General features: G+C 41.3%; 2 protein-coding genes across 2 annotated transcripts; one reads left to right on the forward strand and one right to left on the reverse strand.

Moving 5' to 3' along the window:
* Positions 1–303: 303 nt before the first annotated feature.
* On the forward strand, positions 304–5886 carry f8a (coagulation factor VIII associated). The gene is made up of 12 exons (XM_086034125.1): positions 304–465; positions 821–867; positions 967–1039; positions 1711–1870; positions 1986–2054; positions 2134–2254; positions 2331–2423; positions 3088–3152; positions 4206–4287; positions 4424–4470; positions 4791–4846; positions 4954–5886. Exons 1-12 carry the CDS (start codon positions 407–409, stop codon positions 5033–5035), a joined length of 954 nt encoding a protein of 317 aa, XP_085890251.1. The 5' UTR covers positions 304–406; the 3' UTR covers positions 5036–5886.
* Positions 5580–10856, reverse strand: emp1a (epithelial membrane protein 1a). The gene is made up of 5 exons (XM_086034126.1): positions 10750–10856; positions 9891–9974; positions 8926–9025; positions 8534–8674; positions 5580–6904 (listed from the first exon to the last, which is right to left on the reverse strand). The coding sequence occupies exons 2-5, from the start codon at positions 9963–9965 to the stop codon at positions 6747–6749; spliced, it is 474 nt and encodes a 157-aa protein (XP_085890252.1). The 5' UTR covers positions 9966–9974; positions 10750–10856; the 3' UTR covers positions 5580–6746.
* Positions 10857–15028: the final 4172 nt, after the last annotated feature.

Genomic DNA, 15028 nt, shown 5'->3' on the forward strand with positions numbered 1-15028 from the left:
AAGCAAGGAAAAACAGAAGAGAAGAAAGAATAACATCAAGAATGAGATTTTGCCAAACTTCCATAAGCACATTAATTAGGATGGGCAAGCATGATACGGTACTGGGGGATTAAAAACGGTTGTCTTATTTGAGTGTGAAAGGTATGTGTTTGAGAGAAGAAATTCGGAAAGTAAAGAATATAAGATATCATTGCAATATTTAAGAGAATTATATATCCAGTACTGTATATAGTTCTTCCCTGAGTAAAATCAAGATGCACACTCCATACCAGTGGGGAGCGGTAATGCGCTATTATTCTGTTTGCCAACCGCTAAGAATTAGCCAATAGAGGAAGACGAAGCCAATCACAACACTGCTGTCAGTTGCGGCATTTCTGGGTTGTTTTTGTGTTTACCTACGGTGAACATGGCTGCAGAAAGTGACTTCTTGGCGAGATACCGTGCTGTATCGAATAAGCTTAAAAAGTAAGTGTTGGAGATGGGGTTCCAGAAGTAATTATGTTGCTGTCTAGCAGGCTAGCTAGAATTTGTTAGCTTCTCTCGACTGACAGAGGGATGTCCTATTTATGAGTGGGTACCTGCCCGCTATTACTGCATCTCACAAATTGATGTTTCGTGAAAATGTTTCTAAACAAGGACATAAGTCTGCTATTTAGTAGCTAGCGGCATCGTCAAATCACATCATCAGCGCCACACGATAGTGCAGTGACGTTTGATGAAGCCGTGAGCTTGCTAACACTTGCTCGACATCAATTCATGATAACACAGTAACATTTTGCTTGTTGTGTAAGTTGACAACATTGTTTTGTCCTCGTTGCAGACGTTTTCTTCGGAAGCCAAATGTCGCGGAGGCCAGTGAGCAGTTTGGTAAGTTTTGAGCAAATCAGATGTGCACAGTGCTCCAGTTTAGCTTCTCCCTTTACCATTTCTTGCGCATCTTACATCCAGCAATGTTTGTTATTTCAGGCCAGCTAGCAAAGGAGCTCAAGCAGCAGGACTGTCTGCAGTATGCCGCCTTCTGCAACCTGGCCATGGCCCGGTAAGACTCATGCACAAATCATTTCTGCTGAGTTGTTTGCCCAAATGGATGTGGCACTGACCAGACCTTAGTTCCAAGTAGGCAACCTCTCACACAGAGATTATACAAACAAATTTGTGCTTCCAGATTCAAGATTTAGGATGGAAACTTCCTGATCACATATATGAATGACATATTCTATATTTCTATTTTTGGTCTGGATGAGCGTCAATATAATAAGTACAATAGTACATCACAATTTACTGCTTTTGATTTGCAGTCTACCTCATTAGACTAAATACAGTTGCCACTTCCCGGTTCAAGTTTTGCGGCCTCAGTGGATCACAGGTTTTCAACAGTGTAAAAGTGGCGTAAATCCCCCCAAAATAAAACTTTAAAATAAATATAATACAAAATTAAAAAAATAATAATTATAATAAAGTCAACCTCTACTTTGCGTTTTTTCACCTATCGCGGGCAGTTCTGGTCCCCATTAACCGCGATAAACGTGGGATTACTATATAGTGAAGAGTCAACCGATATTGAAACATTTGAATACAAAATGATGTGCCGGGAAATGATTTGCTCCGTTAGTCAAACTCGAGCTATCGTCGCACTCTTATTCCAAACTGTCCGGCTGTAGCAGTGTTTGACCGTGATATATTATCATGTTATGATTGTGTCCCCTGCAGGTGTGAGCAGACCCTATTCAACGCTCCTGGAGAAGCTCTGGCGCTAACTGATGCTGCTCGCCTTTTTCTTTCCTCTGAGAAAGAGAATCGCGCTCTGCAGGCACCAGGCTTTGACGAGCACCTACAGGCTGCCCTCAACTGCTACAGTTTTGCCATCAAGGTTCACTGTGATGCCTTTTTTTTCTGTTTTGGGGGAGTGTGAAAATCTGTTTATTTTGCTGTTTATTTTGCCAAATGTATCCAGTGACTGTCAGATAATTTTTTTCTTTTTACAGGTGTATGTTGAAATGAACCAGCCTGTGATGGCAGCCAGTCTGTGTTTAGAACTTGGCAGTGCGCTCAAAGTAAGCTGTTGTGAGCATGTGGTACATTATATGGGTTGCATACTGTATGTCATTTGATATGACGCTTCATTTTCAATAGGAGATGAACCGACCAGGAGAAGCTATTGTTCATTACCAGAGGGCAGCAGAGCTGCAGACACAGATGCCAGTGGAAGCTCTTCTATCAATGGGAGAAATGGCTTCATGTAAAATTCTCACACGTGAGTTTAATCAACCAGGAGGTGTGCTACCAGATCTTTGACGTTGTGTAATTATGTGATTGGTCTTTTTTCGTAGGTGACTATGATGGCGCCTTGTCAGTGTTTACAGAAATGCAGCTCACTTGCCAGGAGAGAGGACTGCAACTTCCAGGCACAAGCACCCCTGTTGGTGAGGCTCATTTGCAGTTCCCAGGCTTTGGCCACTTGAATCTATCCATAAAAGATTGACAAACCCATAATACTTGCCGAAGGTGATAAAACAGCAATTTTAAAATAAACATCCAATGTACCATTATATCAATGAGCAGAAATTCCCGCACTCAGGCTTCCACAGGGGGACTGGGGTAGGGCATGGGGAGTGGGCCGGCAGATCTGGTTACAACACAGTTATGCTGTCCACTGGTCCAGCTGCTCAGCTCCTCTGCTGCCTTGCTGGTCCCCTGATTTTTAATGCATTATACACTCATCATTACGGGCGAGCGGGATTGTGCCTGAGAGGAAACCAGGCTTGGTGTCTTGGCATTCCTGCCCCCCCTTTGGCCCACCTCAGCTATCCCGCATAGTTCTAAATGTGCCACATACATACATGTGGCCACTCACAATGACACAGCCTTGATGATTACATCAACTCACCGGACTGTGCTGCAGGTCTTTTGGCACCGCATAGGTACTCGCACTATACGCTGATAGCACTGTCAGGCTCACTACCCCTGACTTGTCCTTTCCTGCCCTGTCCTGTCCTCTCCCATCCTGTTCTATTGTTTAGCTGTTGCTCACAGTATGTTTGACACTGATGTGATTTTTATTTATTTATTGTTGAACTTGTCTTACAGGTGCTTTTCTGGACATTGTGGCAAGATGTGAGATCTCCAGAGTACTACTGCTGATGCTGCTTGAGGTAGAATCCATGTTTTTATACAAATACTGTACTGTGTGCCGGTCAGCAGTGCTCCACAAGTGAGTAATACATCGCTCTCAGACTTTCAACATTGTCAGCAATAAGCTCTATATCTTTGAGAAAACAATTCACAAAAATCACTGTAGAGAGTATTTAAAGGGGTCAAGTCAAATGTTTTTTTTCAAGAATATGTTCTATGCAGGCCCAGTAGTTGAAACAAGGCATTCTGATTAATGTTTCGTGGTTGGAATATTGAGTAGCTATATAGCATGTGGATGTGAGTTTTTAAAGCCTCCCTCCAGAAGTGATTTGAGTAGTATCTGAAAAATGAGTATGTGGTGGACAATAGTGAAGACAAATAGTCTGCAATCAAGCACTAAGTTTACATAGTTTAGTGGCTACTTGCGGGATTATACATATTATTCCACTCCAGACACAAGAATTATCTTACGACTTTTCATGGCAGTTAAGGTTGAAAAGAATAGTTTGTCTTTTGTTTTAGAACAGTTTGCCCCCAAAGTTCATAATGTGTATTGTAGCGACACGTATAAATTAAAATTATGGCCGTATGCTGCCGCCCTGTGGCCAACAATGATAACCATACTACACCTACTATGACCATTTTGCGTCACACAACTATCGTACTGCAAATCACAAACTGGTTGCCAAAACAAAAGACGTGTCCATTCTGACTTTTAGGTTACATGGACAACAATCGCAGGATATCTGACGGGATAGGGATACATTGTTGTCCACAAGCGTGTATTTCAGGTTTATGAGAATGAAATTGAAAGTGAAAATGCTGCACAGTAGATCATTGCGCAGGAGCGTTGTTCCGATGAGCTGCATGAATAAAGTCCCAAATTTCAGTGGCGTGCGGCCATCAAATTGCAAAACGCAGATGGGATTTAAAGGTCTAGTGAACGGAAGGAAAAGCCTTCGCAATGAGAGTCAATAACCAAGCACAACGTTGGTTGTTACACCCCTGAAAATCCCATATTGTAAATCACGAAGTCTCTTTAGTGGTTTGAATCCGATCACTTTTCTGTGCAGCCTCCGCCTCAGAAGCTGCTACCAGAACACGCGCAAACGCTGGAGAGATACGCATGGGAGTCCTTTGACCCACACAGCCAAGGTGGAGACGCTTTTCATTTCTTAGGAAAACCGTTAAGATCCTTTCCCGCCTTCTTTGTTGTATTTAGAAGTCGGTGGCTTTCTACAATTAACAATTATTTGAAGTCCACTGAGTCAGTGCTCGCGTTCTCTTCCAGTGACCTTCCTACCCGAGAATGTTTTCCTGCTCCTCCAGTCGGTGGTGGTGAGTTTCATCAGCCGCATACTTTTGCACTTGACAGGATTTCCTGGTCTTCTCCTCGGGGCCTTTTGCAGAGCGGCGATAAATGTGCTTGGATCGGCCCTGCCTTTTTGAATGGATCTCAGTTTTCCCGTTTTAATCCGCACCATTTGTAGACGTGTCCTCAAAGGAGCGATAATAGTACTGTTTCTTGATGAAGCTGTATCAAAAAGTAGAGTCTATAATGGAATATCAACTGAATTTATGAACAAGCACAGAGTCACGTCACATGTCAAGGCCATCTGAATTTATTTGCAGAATATAAAAGCCAATGTGTTTCACAGATGGCATGCCAGGAGAAAGACACAGAGTCCCTGAAGTCGCTTCAGACTGAGCTATGGTAAGCATTCCAAAATATTTGTCTCCATCATGAGCAGTTTGTTGCCTCCCATGGTAGATTTGACATTTTTCATTTACAGTGTTATATATTTGTGTTTCCCAACTCAGGCCCCTGCTGACCGCCGAGCAGAATCACCTCCTCCACCTAGTGGTTCAAGAGCGCATCACACCGTCTGGCCAAGGCATTTAGTAGCGTCCTGTTCTCATCCGCTTCCTCTGGGAACGATAGCGAACATCATGGAAACATTCCTGCTTGTGACTGGGTCTGTTGTAAGACCTCAAGAAACGCTTGCACTGAGAGAAATACGAAATGTAAAACCGTGAAAAAAAACATTTGTGAAATGAAGTTAACGTTATTATTTTGTGCTTTTACCCAGAACGGGACTTCCATCCATTTTCTATAGCGCTTGTCCTCAGAGTTGCGGGTGAGCTGTAGGCAGTTCTGGCGGACTTTGGGTGTGACCCGCCAGGGTACATATAGTCAAATAAAAAAACGTTCATACTTACATTCACACCTATGGACAATTAAGAGGTTTTTAAGTGAATTTAACATGCACATTTTTGCATTGTGGGATGAAGCCAGAGTAAACTCATGGAGAGAATACGCGAAGATTTGAACCCAGAACAGTTAGCCGTTAGGTTGCTGAAATAGTACCTATTCATACATAACATACAGTATTTATCCATCCATTTGATATTGTTGATTTTGATGTGATGAACGAAACGTAAAGATGTGTTTGTTACTAATTGTTTTATTGATTATAGTATATGGCTTCACTCCAATGTAATTACAAACCTTCTAATGCATTGTTTAGAAACATGATCAAATGAAACACTGTCGTCCTCCATACCTGGTTCACATGTACAAATTGTTGTACTTTTTTTTTTAAGATAGCAGCCCACTACAAACAAAATGCAAAAGATTGAAAAGTAAAGGTACATTACAAAATGTTACAAAAATATAATGGTTACAATGTACATGGATAAAACAAGGATACACTATACTTCAATCATAAAATAAAGATACATGACTTAAAACTACTTATTTTCAATTAAGGCTTGTTTAATTGTTCAAGTACTGCAACAGGGAAGGTGTAGTGTTGCGAACATGCTGTAACTTTACACAAAATGTTCACTTCTTGTGGGTGGTTGCTGGAAGCCTCAGTTTGATTCGGGGTTCAGCACTTAGACTTCTTATCAAGACCCCGCTTCCAAAATAATCTTGACTGATGGCTTTATTTCAAAAGAGCCAACAGTGTGAGACTTAAGGCACAGAGATGCTACACTCCTGTTTGCACAGTAAATGCATGAAGCCATGTCTGGCTGTAGTTTGGGTTAGCTTACCATAGAGGCTACATCATTCAACGGTAACAAAATCCACATGTAAGACCTTCTAAACTTCTTTTGTGTAAACTATATTTAAAAAAAGACATGAAAAAAAAGACATGTCTCTCTCCCACTTCTCCCTAATTCTATGCTACGCTAACTAGCAGCAAGCTAGTAGAGTCACAGTTGACATATGCCTAACTTGCCACTAGATGTTAAAAGTAGTGTTATTTTACATCATTGTAACTTGCTATTGTAACAAATTTGACTTTTTTATAGTAATGATGTAAATTAGCTTGCCATACAAATTTCAGTCACTTTACACCCATATAGGCCATACCATCAAATCAATTGGGAGAATGTAAATCTGCCCAATATTATGCTAAATGAGTTAGGCTTATCACAAGTATTTTTTTTTAAGTGGCTTTTTTTTTTTTTTTTTTTAAAGTAATTGAGCAATATTCCCGTGTTTTACTCCCAACAACAAATATTTGTCACAAATTTGGAGGATACTTCTTAAACGTCCCAAATAAGAAGGAATGTGATTCCCAGATCCCGGCCTCCTCTCTTTCCACTCACTCGCTCTTTTTCCGCAGCACGAGATAGGTGATGGCTAAGAGCAGTGTGAGGACAAATGAGATCCAGGCCAGGATGTAGGAGTGTCCGTATGCTCCGTTTTCCTCGGCGTGGAACTTGGCGGTGTAGATTGAGGCAGCTATCATTATACACAGACCTGCGGGCGAGAAGTGAACACTCAAGACAATTTGTACTCATAACTGGTCACTCCATATGCCGATAATAACAATCAACTGAACAACAATTTCCTCATGTACCGGCTGGGGTTGTGCTTTCTTACCTACATAGAGTACTCGGGATCTATGATGTGTGAATCATATGCACGGAATACATTTCATTCTTATCATTTTTTTTTCTCCAGACAACGTTTTTTGCTCGCTTTTTAACGTAAGAAATAAGATTGTTGATGAGACTGCGTTTATGAGTTTTGGCTTCTTCCAATCCGTAATTCTTTCTGGGTAAATGTTGACGATTTGAAACTTTTGCTCCAGAATGCCTCATGCTGCGTGCATCAGCACTTTCTTTTTAATTACGATTGACAGCTTCACAGATGCTGTGTCTGCTCTTGATTGACAGCTTTACAGATGCCATATCAGCTCTACGTGCAGTGTATATTGTGGTAATGCATGGCGGTATATAGTCACTGTTATTTTTAAGATTTCCCACGAAGCACCGTTTATTATTCATGCAGACGACACACCCCATGACTCATTGGTGCATGGAAGCAAAGGCCACAATGAGAGGAAATATAGAATTTTAATCAAAATCATGAGTGGCCGGAACGTATTAGAGTACTCGTCAAATAATGTGAAATGAGATGAAAGCATGTGGTGAAACATTGTATCAATCTGTCTATCACCCACTGAGAATCCAATAAGAATCAGACTGTGAAATCTATTTTTAATAGATATGACAATGAGTGTTACAAATATTTAGAGCAGAAAATCATGACCCATCAAAAGGATTCGCATGACTCACTTTTCTGCTCACTTCTGAGTGTCCATTATGTTGGGAAGTGAGTGAAACGCCCTAAGGCAGATGTAGCAACAGAAAGATATCATATCTCATGTAGAATATAACCTTCTTCCAAAACCATCAAACGAATATTCTAAAGTCACCATAAAATCCAGGGCTGTTTACAACCCTATTTATTATTTAACTTTAAAATAACCGTAGCCGTTTAGTTGATTCTCACCCTTCACCGTTGGAACTAAACATGAACCCAATTTGCGTTTAGCATGTAGCTGTAGTTAGTTTAGCGGAAATTTGTTTCTTCTTTATTTTTCTCAAGAAACTGCACTTCCCCTGAGATCCTCTGGCACCCCCTAGGGGAGGTGGGACTCCCACTTTGAATTCGTTTTTTTTCCAAGAAAAATATCATTTCTGTCCTGCTATTTAACTCTATGGCTATTGATATGTGTACAATTTGGTGCTTATCTGGGTCAGTGGTTTTTGTGCATGACATTCCATTAGTCTTGTGCATTTTAACCCAGCAGATTCTTAAGACAAGCGAACACACAACCTTTGTCTCAATTGTATCATGCAGAACAAATAAATGTGCCGTGATTGAACCCTGCCTGTGGCTACCAGCAAATAGACTCGCAGCATTAATCGATCCCACCCCATCATTATGGATTTGCAATGACCCTCCCCTCTTTACAGTATGTGAATATGCGCTTAATCGGACGATTAGCTCATGCATTCTAAAAACATTTAACCACGTCATCTAATAGAGGGGAGTGAAAGGTTCCCTCTGGCTGATGAAAACAAGGCTGTTATTACTCACAGGCAAGCAACTGTAAAACGCCGGTGAAGGTGAAGCGCTGGCCTTTGGGCAGAGTGAAGAGCTGAGCCACAAAGACAAACAGGGCTAGGATGGCGAAGATGCATGCCAGCACTGAAGTCGCCTGTACCGCCTGAAGGTAATCTGCAGCAGCAACACATACACAGTAAAGGAATGAAAAAACACAAGACAATTTGTACAGTGCTTTTTAAACAGCAAAGCAATTGCAAACACTAATCATTTGCTAACAAGAGGGTACTGGCTGTTATGTGCACATGACATCTGCCCCCTGGCCATATACTGACTGACACTTAATACCTGCTACCGTAGCTTATTCACTGCAGTGGGAGACAAAACAGCATCTGTCAGGTGAGCAAATTTTGTATAGTATTTACCTTCTGGGTAGTCTTTCAGGCTAGTGTAATGCCAAGCTGAGTTGACCAGCTCCCATCTTCCCCACAAGTCAGTTGACAACACATCGGTGGTCCACCAGGCCTACAGAGACACAAAGGTACAAGTACATGGCACGTTATTTTGCTGTGAGAGATACGGTATGTATTGAATTGAGGGAGATTTGTTTCATAACCAAGTTTGTATCCATTTCTAACGCCAGTACACAGTTTAGCGACCTGTTGATCCTCCAGAGCAAGGTAGACACGATCCAATACAAGAACCGTACCAAATCATTTTTATGTCATGTCTCAGTTTTTGTTTGGCTACCAATGGGGGAGACATATCAGAAATGCCTATAATGAAGTGCAATTCTACACTACAACAATTCCCCCAAAAACTGAAAACCTATATTTGTAACGTCATGAAAGAAACAAATACACCCCTACCCTTTCATGATATGAAATGGAATGAATAATTTGAAAACCCTTGACAGCGTTTAAGTAATAACATTTCTCTTTTCCTTAAAGAAGTGCTCCAATTGTTGTGAGGGCATCTACTGATCATAGCCACCCTGCAGATTTTCCAGTGAGTTTTATGTCCCGAGTGTGACCCACCCATTATCCCCACCCCATTACTTTATTTTCATATGGATCACATTATAGTTTGGAAAAAAAGGAAATATTCTATAATGTTATTATATTTTTGGTCTCTCTCAGGATACAACTCATAACTTTTAAGATCTACATCCATCCAAGCAGTTGTACCTCATGCATTGGCTGTTAAAAATACACAGGATGTAGACGCAATGTGGGTGGTAAAACACTAACCCTAACCCACAAAAAACTGTCATAAAATTGGTAAAATAACACCTGCTTGACCCAACTTCCGCCCCATGTTTTTATTTGGGTAAAACAAACATAGTAATTTTTGCCGTTGTATGAATAAAGAGCAAAACCACAATACTTACATTATCAATGGTAGCAACGAGGAGCAGGATAATGGCGGTGAGATGCACAACAACGATTCCAGCCAGCATCAACATCGTGAACCTCTGGCAAAAGAAATACCGGAAAAGTGATTTGGAGGGACTGCGGGGTGTGTGCGCGCGCCCGTGTGTAGGAGGATGCAAAGCATTTACTGTATTTAAGTCAACCTCCCCCTTACTGAAAGCCCCTCACAGCTGTCCCAGATAAAACACTGCGAATGGGAGCTGACAGACAGAGGGCCCCCCAAAAACGCCCCCAAAAGGCCCGCAGACAGATGTGTCCCCCCCCCCCCCACACCCCCCACCCCCCGACCTCCTAAATTCCCCCACGCCGATGTAATAACCTTTTCAGACATCTATTGTCGCACATCGCTGGATGAATAAAAAAGTTATTTGTGCTGCCTAAGTACTCGAATTCAGGGCTTGGAAAGTATTTCCGTCGACGAGAAAGGCGCATTTGTTGCGACGGTGTCCGGACATTCCCAAATTACACACGCAGGCCCTCTACTGTACAATGCCGTCAACAACTTTGAAAAGAGCGCGAGAACACGACGCTTGACCATAATTATAATGATGATAATAATAAGAAGAGTTTCGGCTCACGGATATCGTCATTTATGACGGTTACCGATCGACATTGAATGCTATCCAATGCGCGCCTTTTACGCTCGCAACTTTTCAACCCTTCCAAGCTACTTTGAAAGTTTGGGCTACGCCGTGAATCTCGCTTTCCTGCACTTTAAGTCACCACAAAACCACCCCAAAAAACGCGCCTTTCACTCATTTGACCGAGAGGAATGATTAGGAGTAAGAATGCAATCGGGGATAATAAAAGTATTACCTGAAAGCGCTCGAACGCACGGCCCGGGAGTTATTTGGAAAATGTGAACGGCAGTAGAAGACCCACCCAGCTCTGACTTGGACGCACACACATCGGCCTGTTTTCCCTCTCTTCCCCTTGTGCAAGCCCCACCCAGAAAGTTTCACATTTTTTCCTCCTCAATGAAATGTCCACACTCACCAAAAGCTACTCTGCATGCTTTCCACAAAAAAAAAAAAAAAAAAAAAAAGTTTTAAAACGTTTATTCCTTCACCCTTGTTTGGAGTGTTTCTCAAAATATATATTTTAATAAACAGTCAACGTAGCATGTTGTTTTTCTGCATGACTATGAGATAATACTGTATATGAATGTACTTTCCTTTATTTGAATGTAGTTGCAGCACACTATCACGCCCACATTCTAATAATTGCAGTTACTTCAGAATTTGGAATGAATGAATGAATGAATGAATGGACTCTGAAACGCCAAAGGAAAAAAAATAAATGAAGCATTGTAATCCTGGTAATATTACCATCAACTGTAGTATTCCCCAGATATCATGCAAATATGTGCCTTAGGGGTATGGAAAGTAATACTGTAGTTGTGTAGCTGCCAACTAACCGCAAATCCTGTTGTACTGCTATCACACATCATACCAATTAAAGCGCGGAAGCTCTAAAGTTGAATGCTGTTATGTCTGAGGACAGGATTTCACCAATATTTCCATGAAAAATATGCTTCAAAGGGCACCACTTGACTACCTACCTGCATTTGTTTATTTGTTTGCTTTTACCATGATGAACTTTTGCCTCATCTGGATTCATGAATGTACTATTGGCATGTGCAGTAAGTGCATGCAGTGTGGAGCACAGGGCTGAAAGTCTGGAGTCTGATATTGGTTCAAATCAATAATGAAAAGCTTAGAATTGATTATCCAGAGCCTGCCAGGCAATGCACTCACTGATTTACCATCAGCCGTCATTGTAGCAACATACTCTCCCTTTGCCATTTTTTTTTTTTTTAAATCACTACAAAGATCATGTTCCGTTTTGATTGACACTACTGGAGAGATTAGTTTCCTAATGTTTCCGTAATCACCCCAAATACAGATTGAGCATGCGGTATACTTTTATTATCCTCAGCCCATGTGATGATGCAGGGTGAAATAACAGTATGTAAATGCTCAGCAAAAAAAAAAAAAAAAATGTGGTTACATCCCACGTGAAGCAATATGCGCTCAAGTTTTTTGCTGTATCAGTAAATGTCTGCACTCTGCTGTCACTACCATCCATCTGTTCTCAATTACTACATTCGCTGACACATTTGCGTCTTTTTGAGTCACAGTTTGTACGAAATGCACAGTTCGTTGAACATTGAATTCCACAGCGAGGCTATGACATCACACAGGTAGGGTTTCACGCCTAAGTTTCTTTACTTACAGTAAAACACTGCAAACCTGAGTCTTATTGTTTTGCATGTCCTGTCAGTGTATGCTTTGATGCTGCTCAGTAAAATTGCAGCAAAATATCTGAAAAAAAAGCCACAAAAAAACAATATGTGCTACAGATTTTTGAACACAGATTTTGTTCAACTACAGAGGCATTTTGTCCACAGAGATTTTGGTCCAACTACAAACTACTGTCACTTTGACAGCAGGACTTTTCAGGTTCCATTGAACGTGTTCCCAAGCTATATTTTAACGGTATAAAAGCCGCCGTTTTGAGGGTAGCTCTCTTGTGGCAAAACTCTTTGTAAAGTTACAATAATATATATTATTTCTGAAAACACAGTGTAACATGAAGTTCAGATTTACAGGAAGAAAACAAACGGGGGAACCTCACCGACTGACACCAGCACACAAAAATCCAGCTGACAGCAAATTGCAGCGTGAGTGAAAGCAGCGAGCATCACCGTGGCAACCTCGATCTGCAGTTAAGGCCTGTATAGACGCTGGTGTTTACAAAATAACTGGCACGACTGACTTCTATTTAATCATGTTATTGTTCAAGCAAAGCCTGTGACTATAGCGCTGGAGTGAGTGAGTGTGAGGCCGCTGGTTCTTGTTCCACTGTTTTTTTAAAAAAAAATAATTCCATGATTTTAGAGGCTCACCACCAGTCAGCCAGCGCATATCCACTAAAGCTTTTTACTACCTGTGTCGGATGAGTGAAAAGCTCAAGTGAGTTTGGGTCTTCTTACGACAAAAGCATGTTTTGAAAGAAGGCTTAGCTCATCTCTGCCCTCAGGCCTGAGAGATCTTTCGGGGGCCCACACGGATGGCGGTCGTCCTCATCCCAGGCCAACAATGGCAGCTTTGTGCTTCTGGAGTTGGGATGAAGACAGATAACATAATAACCACTTCCTCTACTTTTACATTTGCCACGCCTTCATTTGCTGACAGTGTTTTTTTGACTTGGCAATGTGAGCTTCTCAACCTGGGAATAGATCGGCATCCTCCACATTCTGGATCACCCAATAACAGAAAGGGGCGGGTTTTTATTCTGGTTCGGATGAAGTAGATTGCATCACTAATTCACATTTCTTCTTCATCTTAGCTGAACTGTGACTCTTTAAAGAAGGGAAGTCAACGCAAACATTTTTTTTTAAGAATATGTTATATGCAAGCCCACTAGTTGAAACAGGGCATTCTGATAAATATTGCGTTTGTGGAATACATTTTAATCCACTCGTTTTCAGCCATCTCTGGGGGCGGCCATTTTGTCTTCTGTCAACTGAAAATGACATCACAACTGCTCACACCGACCAATCGCGGCTCAGATTCAGAAAACAGGTCAGCCGTGATTGGTCGTTGTGAGCAGTTGTGATGTCATTTTCAGTCGACAGAAGACAAAATGGCCACCCCCAGAGATGGCTAAAATCGAGTGCATTTTGCTGCTTAACTTATATTCCACAAACGCAAAATCAACCAGAATGCCGTGTTTCAACTAGTGGGCCTGCTGGGAACATATTCTTGAAAAAAATATATTTGGGTTGACTTCTACTTTAAAGCATTGTTGACTAACGGTAGACTTATATTAAAGAGCACAACATCCATTTTGATGATCAACACAACTGTCTGAGGCTATCTGCAGGAAGAGGCAAGCAACGTCTGTACATCCTGAGGAAGCTAAATGACTATATTTTAATGTAGACAGGAAACCAGTCTGTTCTTACTTTTGCCTTTATGGCCTGGTATGTATGGCAGCGCTGGGGTGGGAAGGTGGCTAGCAAAGTCATCACTGCCTCACAGACTCCTCTGATGGGTGTTTTTGAAAAGCAGGTCCTCTAAAAGACCAAAGCCATAGTGGAATTTGAAGGACATCCATTTAATTATTGCCAACAGGCAGCTATTCATTAGCCTGTGTTTCTTTGTTTTTATTTGTCAACTGTCTTTGTCTTATCTGCAAGGTATGCACTTTTTTTTCAATTGTCTTGACTGTTTTACATTGTATTGACTGTTTCTAAACTATCTTAACTCTCATTTTAGTCTGTCCATTTTCTACAAACGTTATATTAATCTCAATGCCATTTTTAGACTATAGTGGGGGTGCATACAACATATCATTGTAAAGACATTTTTTGGGTTCTTATAACATACTTGAAAGGACTCTAACTGTTAACTGTAACTGAATGAAAATGTGCAAACACTCACAGGCAAGTAAGGCACTCCGAAAGGTTGTCCACTTCAGAAAATCAACCAAAGTTTTAGGGAAAAATATGCCTCAAAAGTCACACAGGGGCAGCAGGGTAGCGGTCATGGCAGCCAAAGGAATGGCTGATGCAGATTTTGCTTATATATCTTGTGAGAGCGGGAAAGTCTACTGCTACCTCTTAAACACCAATTCTGAGTCAGTGGCGTTTTTTATTCGTGTCCCAACATGTGGGCCTCGACATAGACCTTCTCATAACAGCCATTGTGCAGAGACTGCTTATTCGGAAGATATTACAGAGCAGCAGCTGTCGTGCCTGAAAAGTCTTCTTTTAAACCGTGAACATACCAGCAATTTTTTCCCAGTGTAGCAAGATTGCAAGTTCAAATACTGCCATTGACACATTCCATAGCCTCCTCGTGTGCTTCATGATGGGAACACGCTTCATTTTCTTTGAGCGTGGGCCCCTTTACAACGATAATGTGTTCCCCCAAAGCAAATCCATTTATTTCTCTTCAAGTGTATTTCTCAATTAGGCTTTCAATTGAACTATTCGTCCTATCTTTCGTTTGAAAGGCCTCTTCACATTCCTCCTTGCATCCAACCAATTTCCACACACTTCAATACAAATTTTAAGTAGTGCAGCACG

Source organism: Filicampus tigris, chromosome 6, assembly GCF_054856515.1.
Source record: "Filicampus tigris isolate MCC_2025a chromosome 6, RoL_Ftig_1.0, whole genome shotgun sequence".
In the NCBI taxonomy this organism is placed as follows: domain Eukaryota; kingdom Metazoa; phylum Chordata; class Actinopteri; order Syngnathiformes; family Syngnathidae; genus Filicampus; species Filicampus tigris.

What these genes read in the sequence shown, in the direction of transcription:
- emp1a (XM_086034126.1), bottom strand. Translation starts at nt 9,965, where the DNA reads ATGTTGATGCTGGCTGGAATCGTTGTTGTGCATCTCACCGCCATTATC. An exon ending in TCGTTGCTACCATTGATAAT is followed by an intron (nt 9,026 to 9,890) that starts GTAAGTATTGTG and finishes GTGTCTCTGTAG; the next exon opens with GCCTGGTGGACCACCGATGT. An exon ending in CCTGAAAGACTACCCAGAAG is followed by an intron (nt 8,675 to 8,925) that starts GTAAATACTATA and finishes TTGCTGCTGCAG; the next exon opens with ATTACCTTCAGGCGGTACAG.
- f8a (XM_086034125.1), top strand. Translation starts at nt 407, where the DNA reads ATGGCTGCAGAAAGTGACTTCTTGGCGAGATACCGTGCTGTATCGAAT. An exon ending in TGCAACCTGGCCATGGCCCG is followed by an intron (nt 1,040 to 1,710) that starts GTAAGACTCATG and finishes TGTCCCCTGCAG; the next exon opens with GTGTGAGCAGACCCTATTCA. An exon ending in AACTTGGCAGTGCGCTCAAA is followed by an intron (nt 2,055 to 2,133) that starts GTAAGCTGTTGT and finishes CATTTTCAATAG; the next exon opens with GAGATGAACCGACCAGGAGA.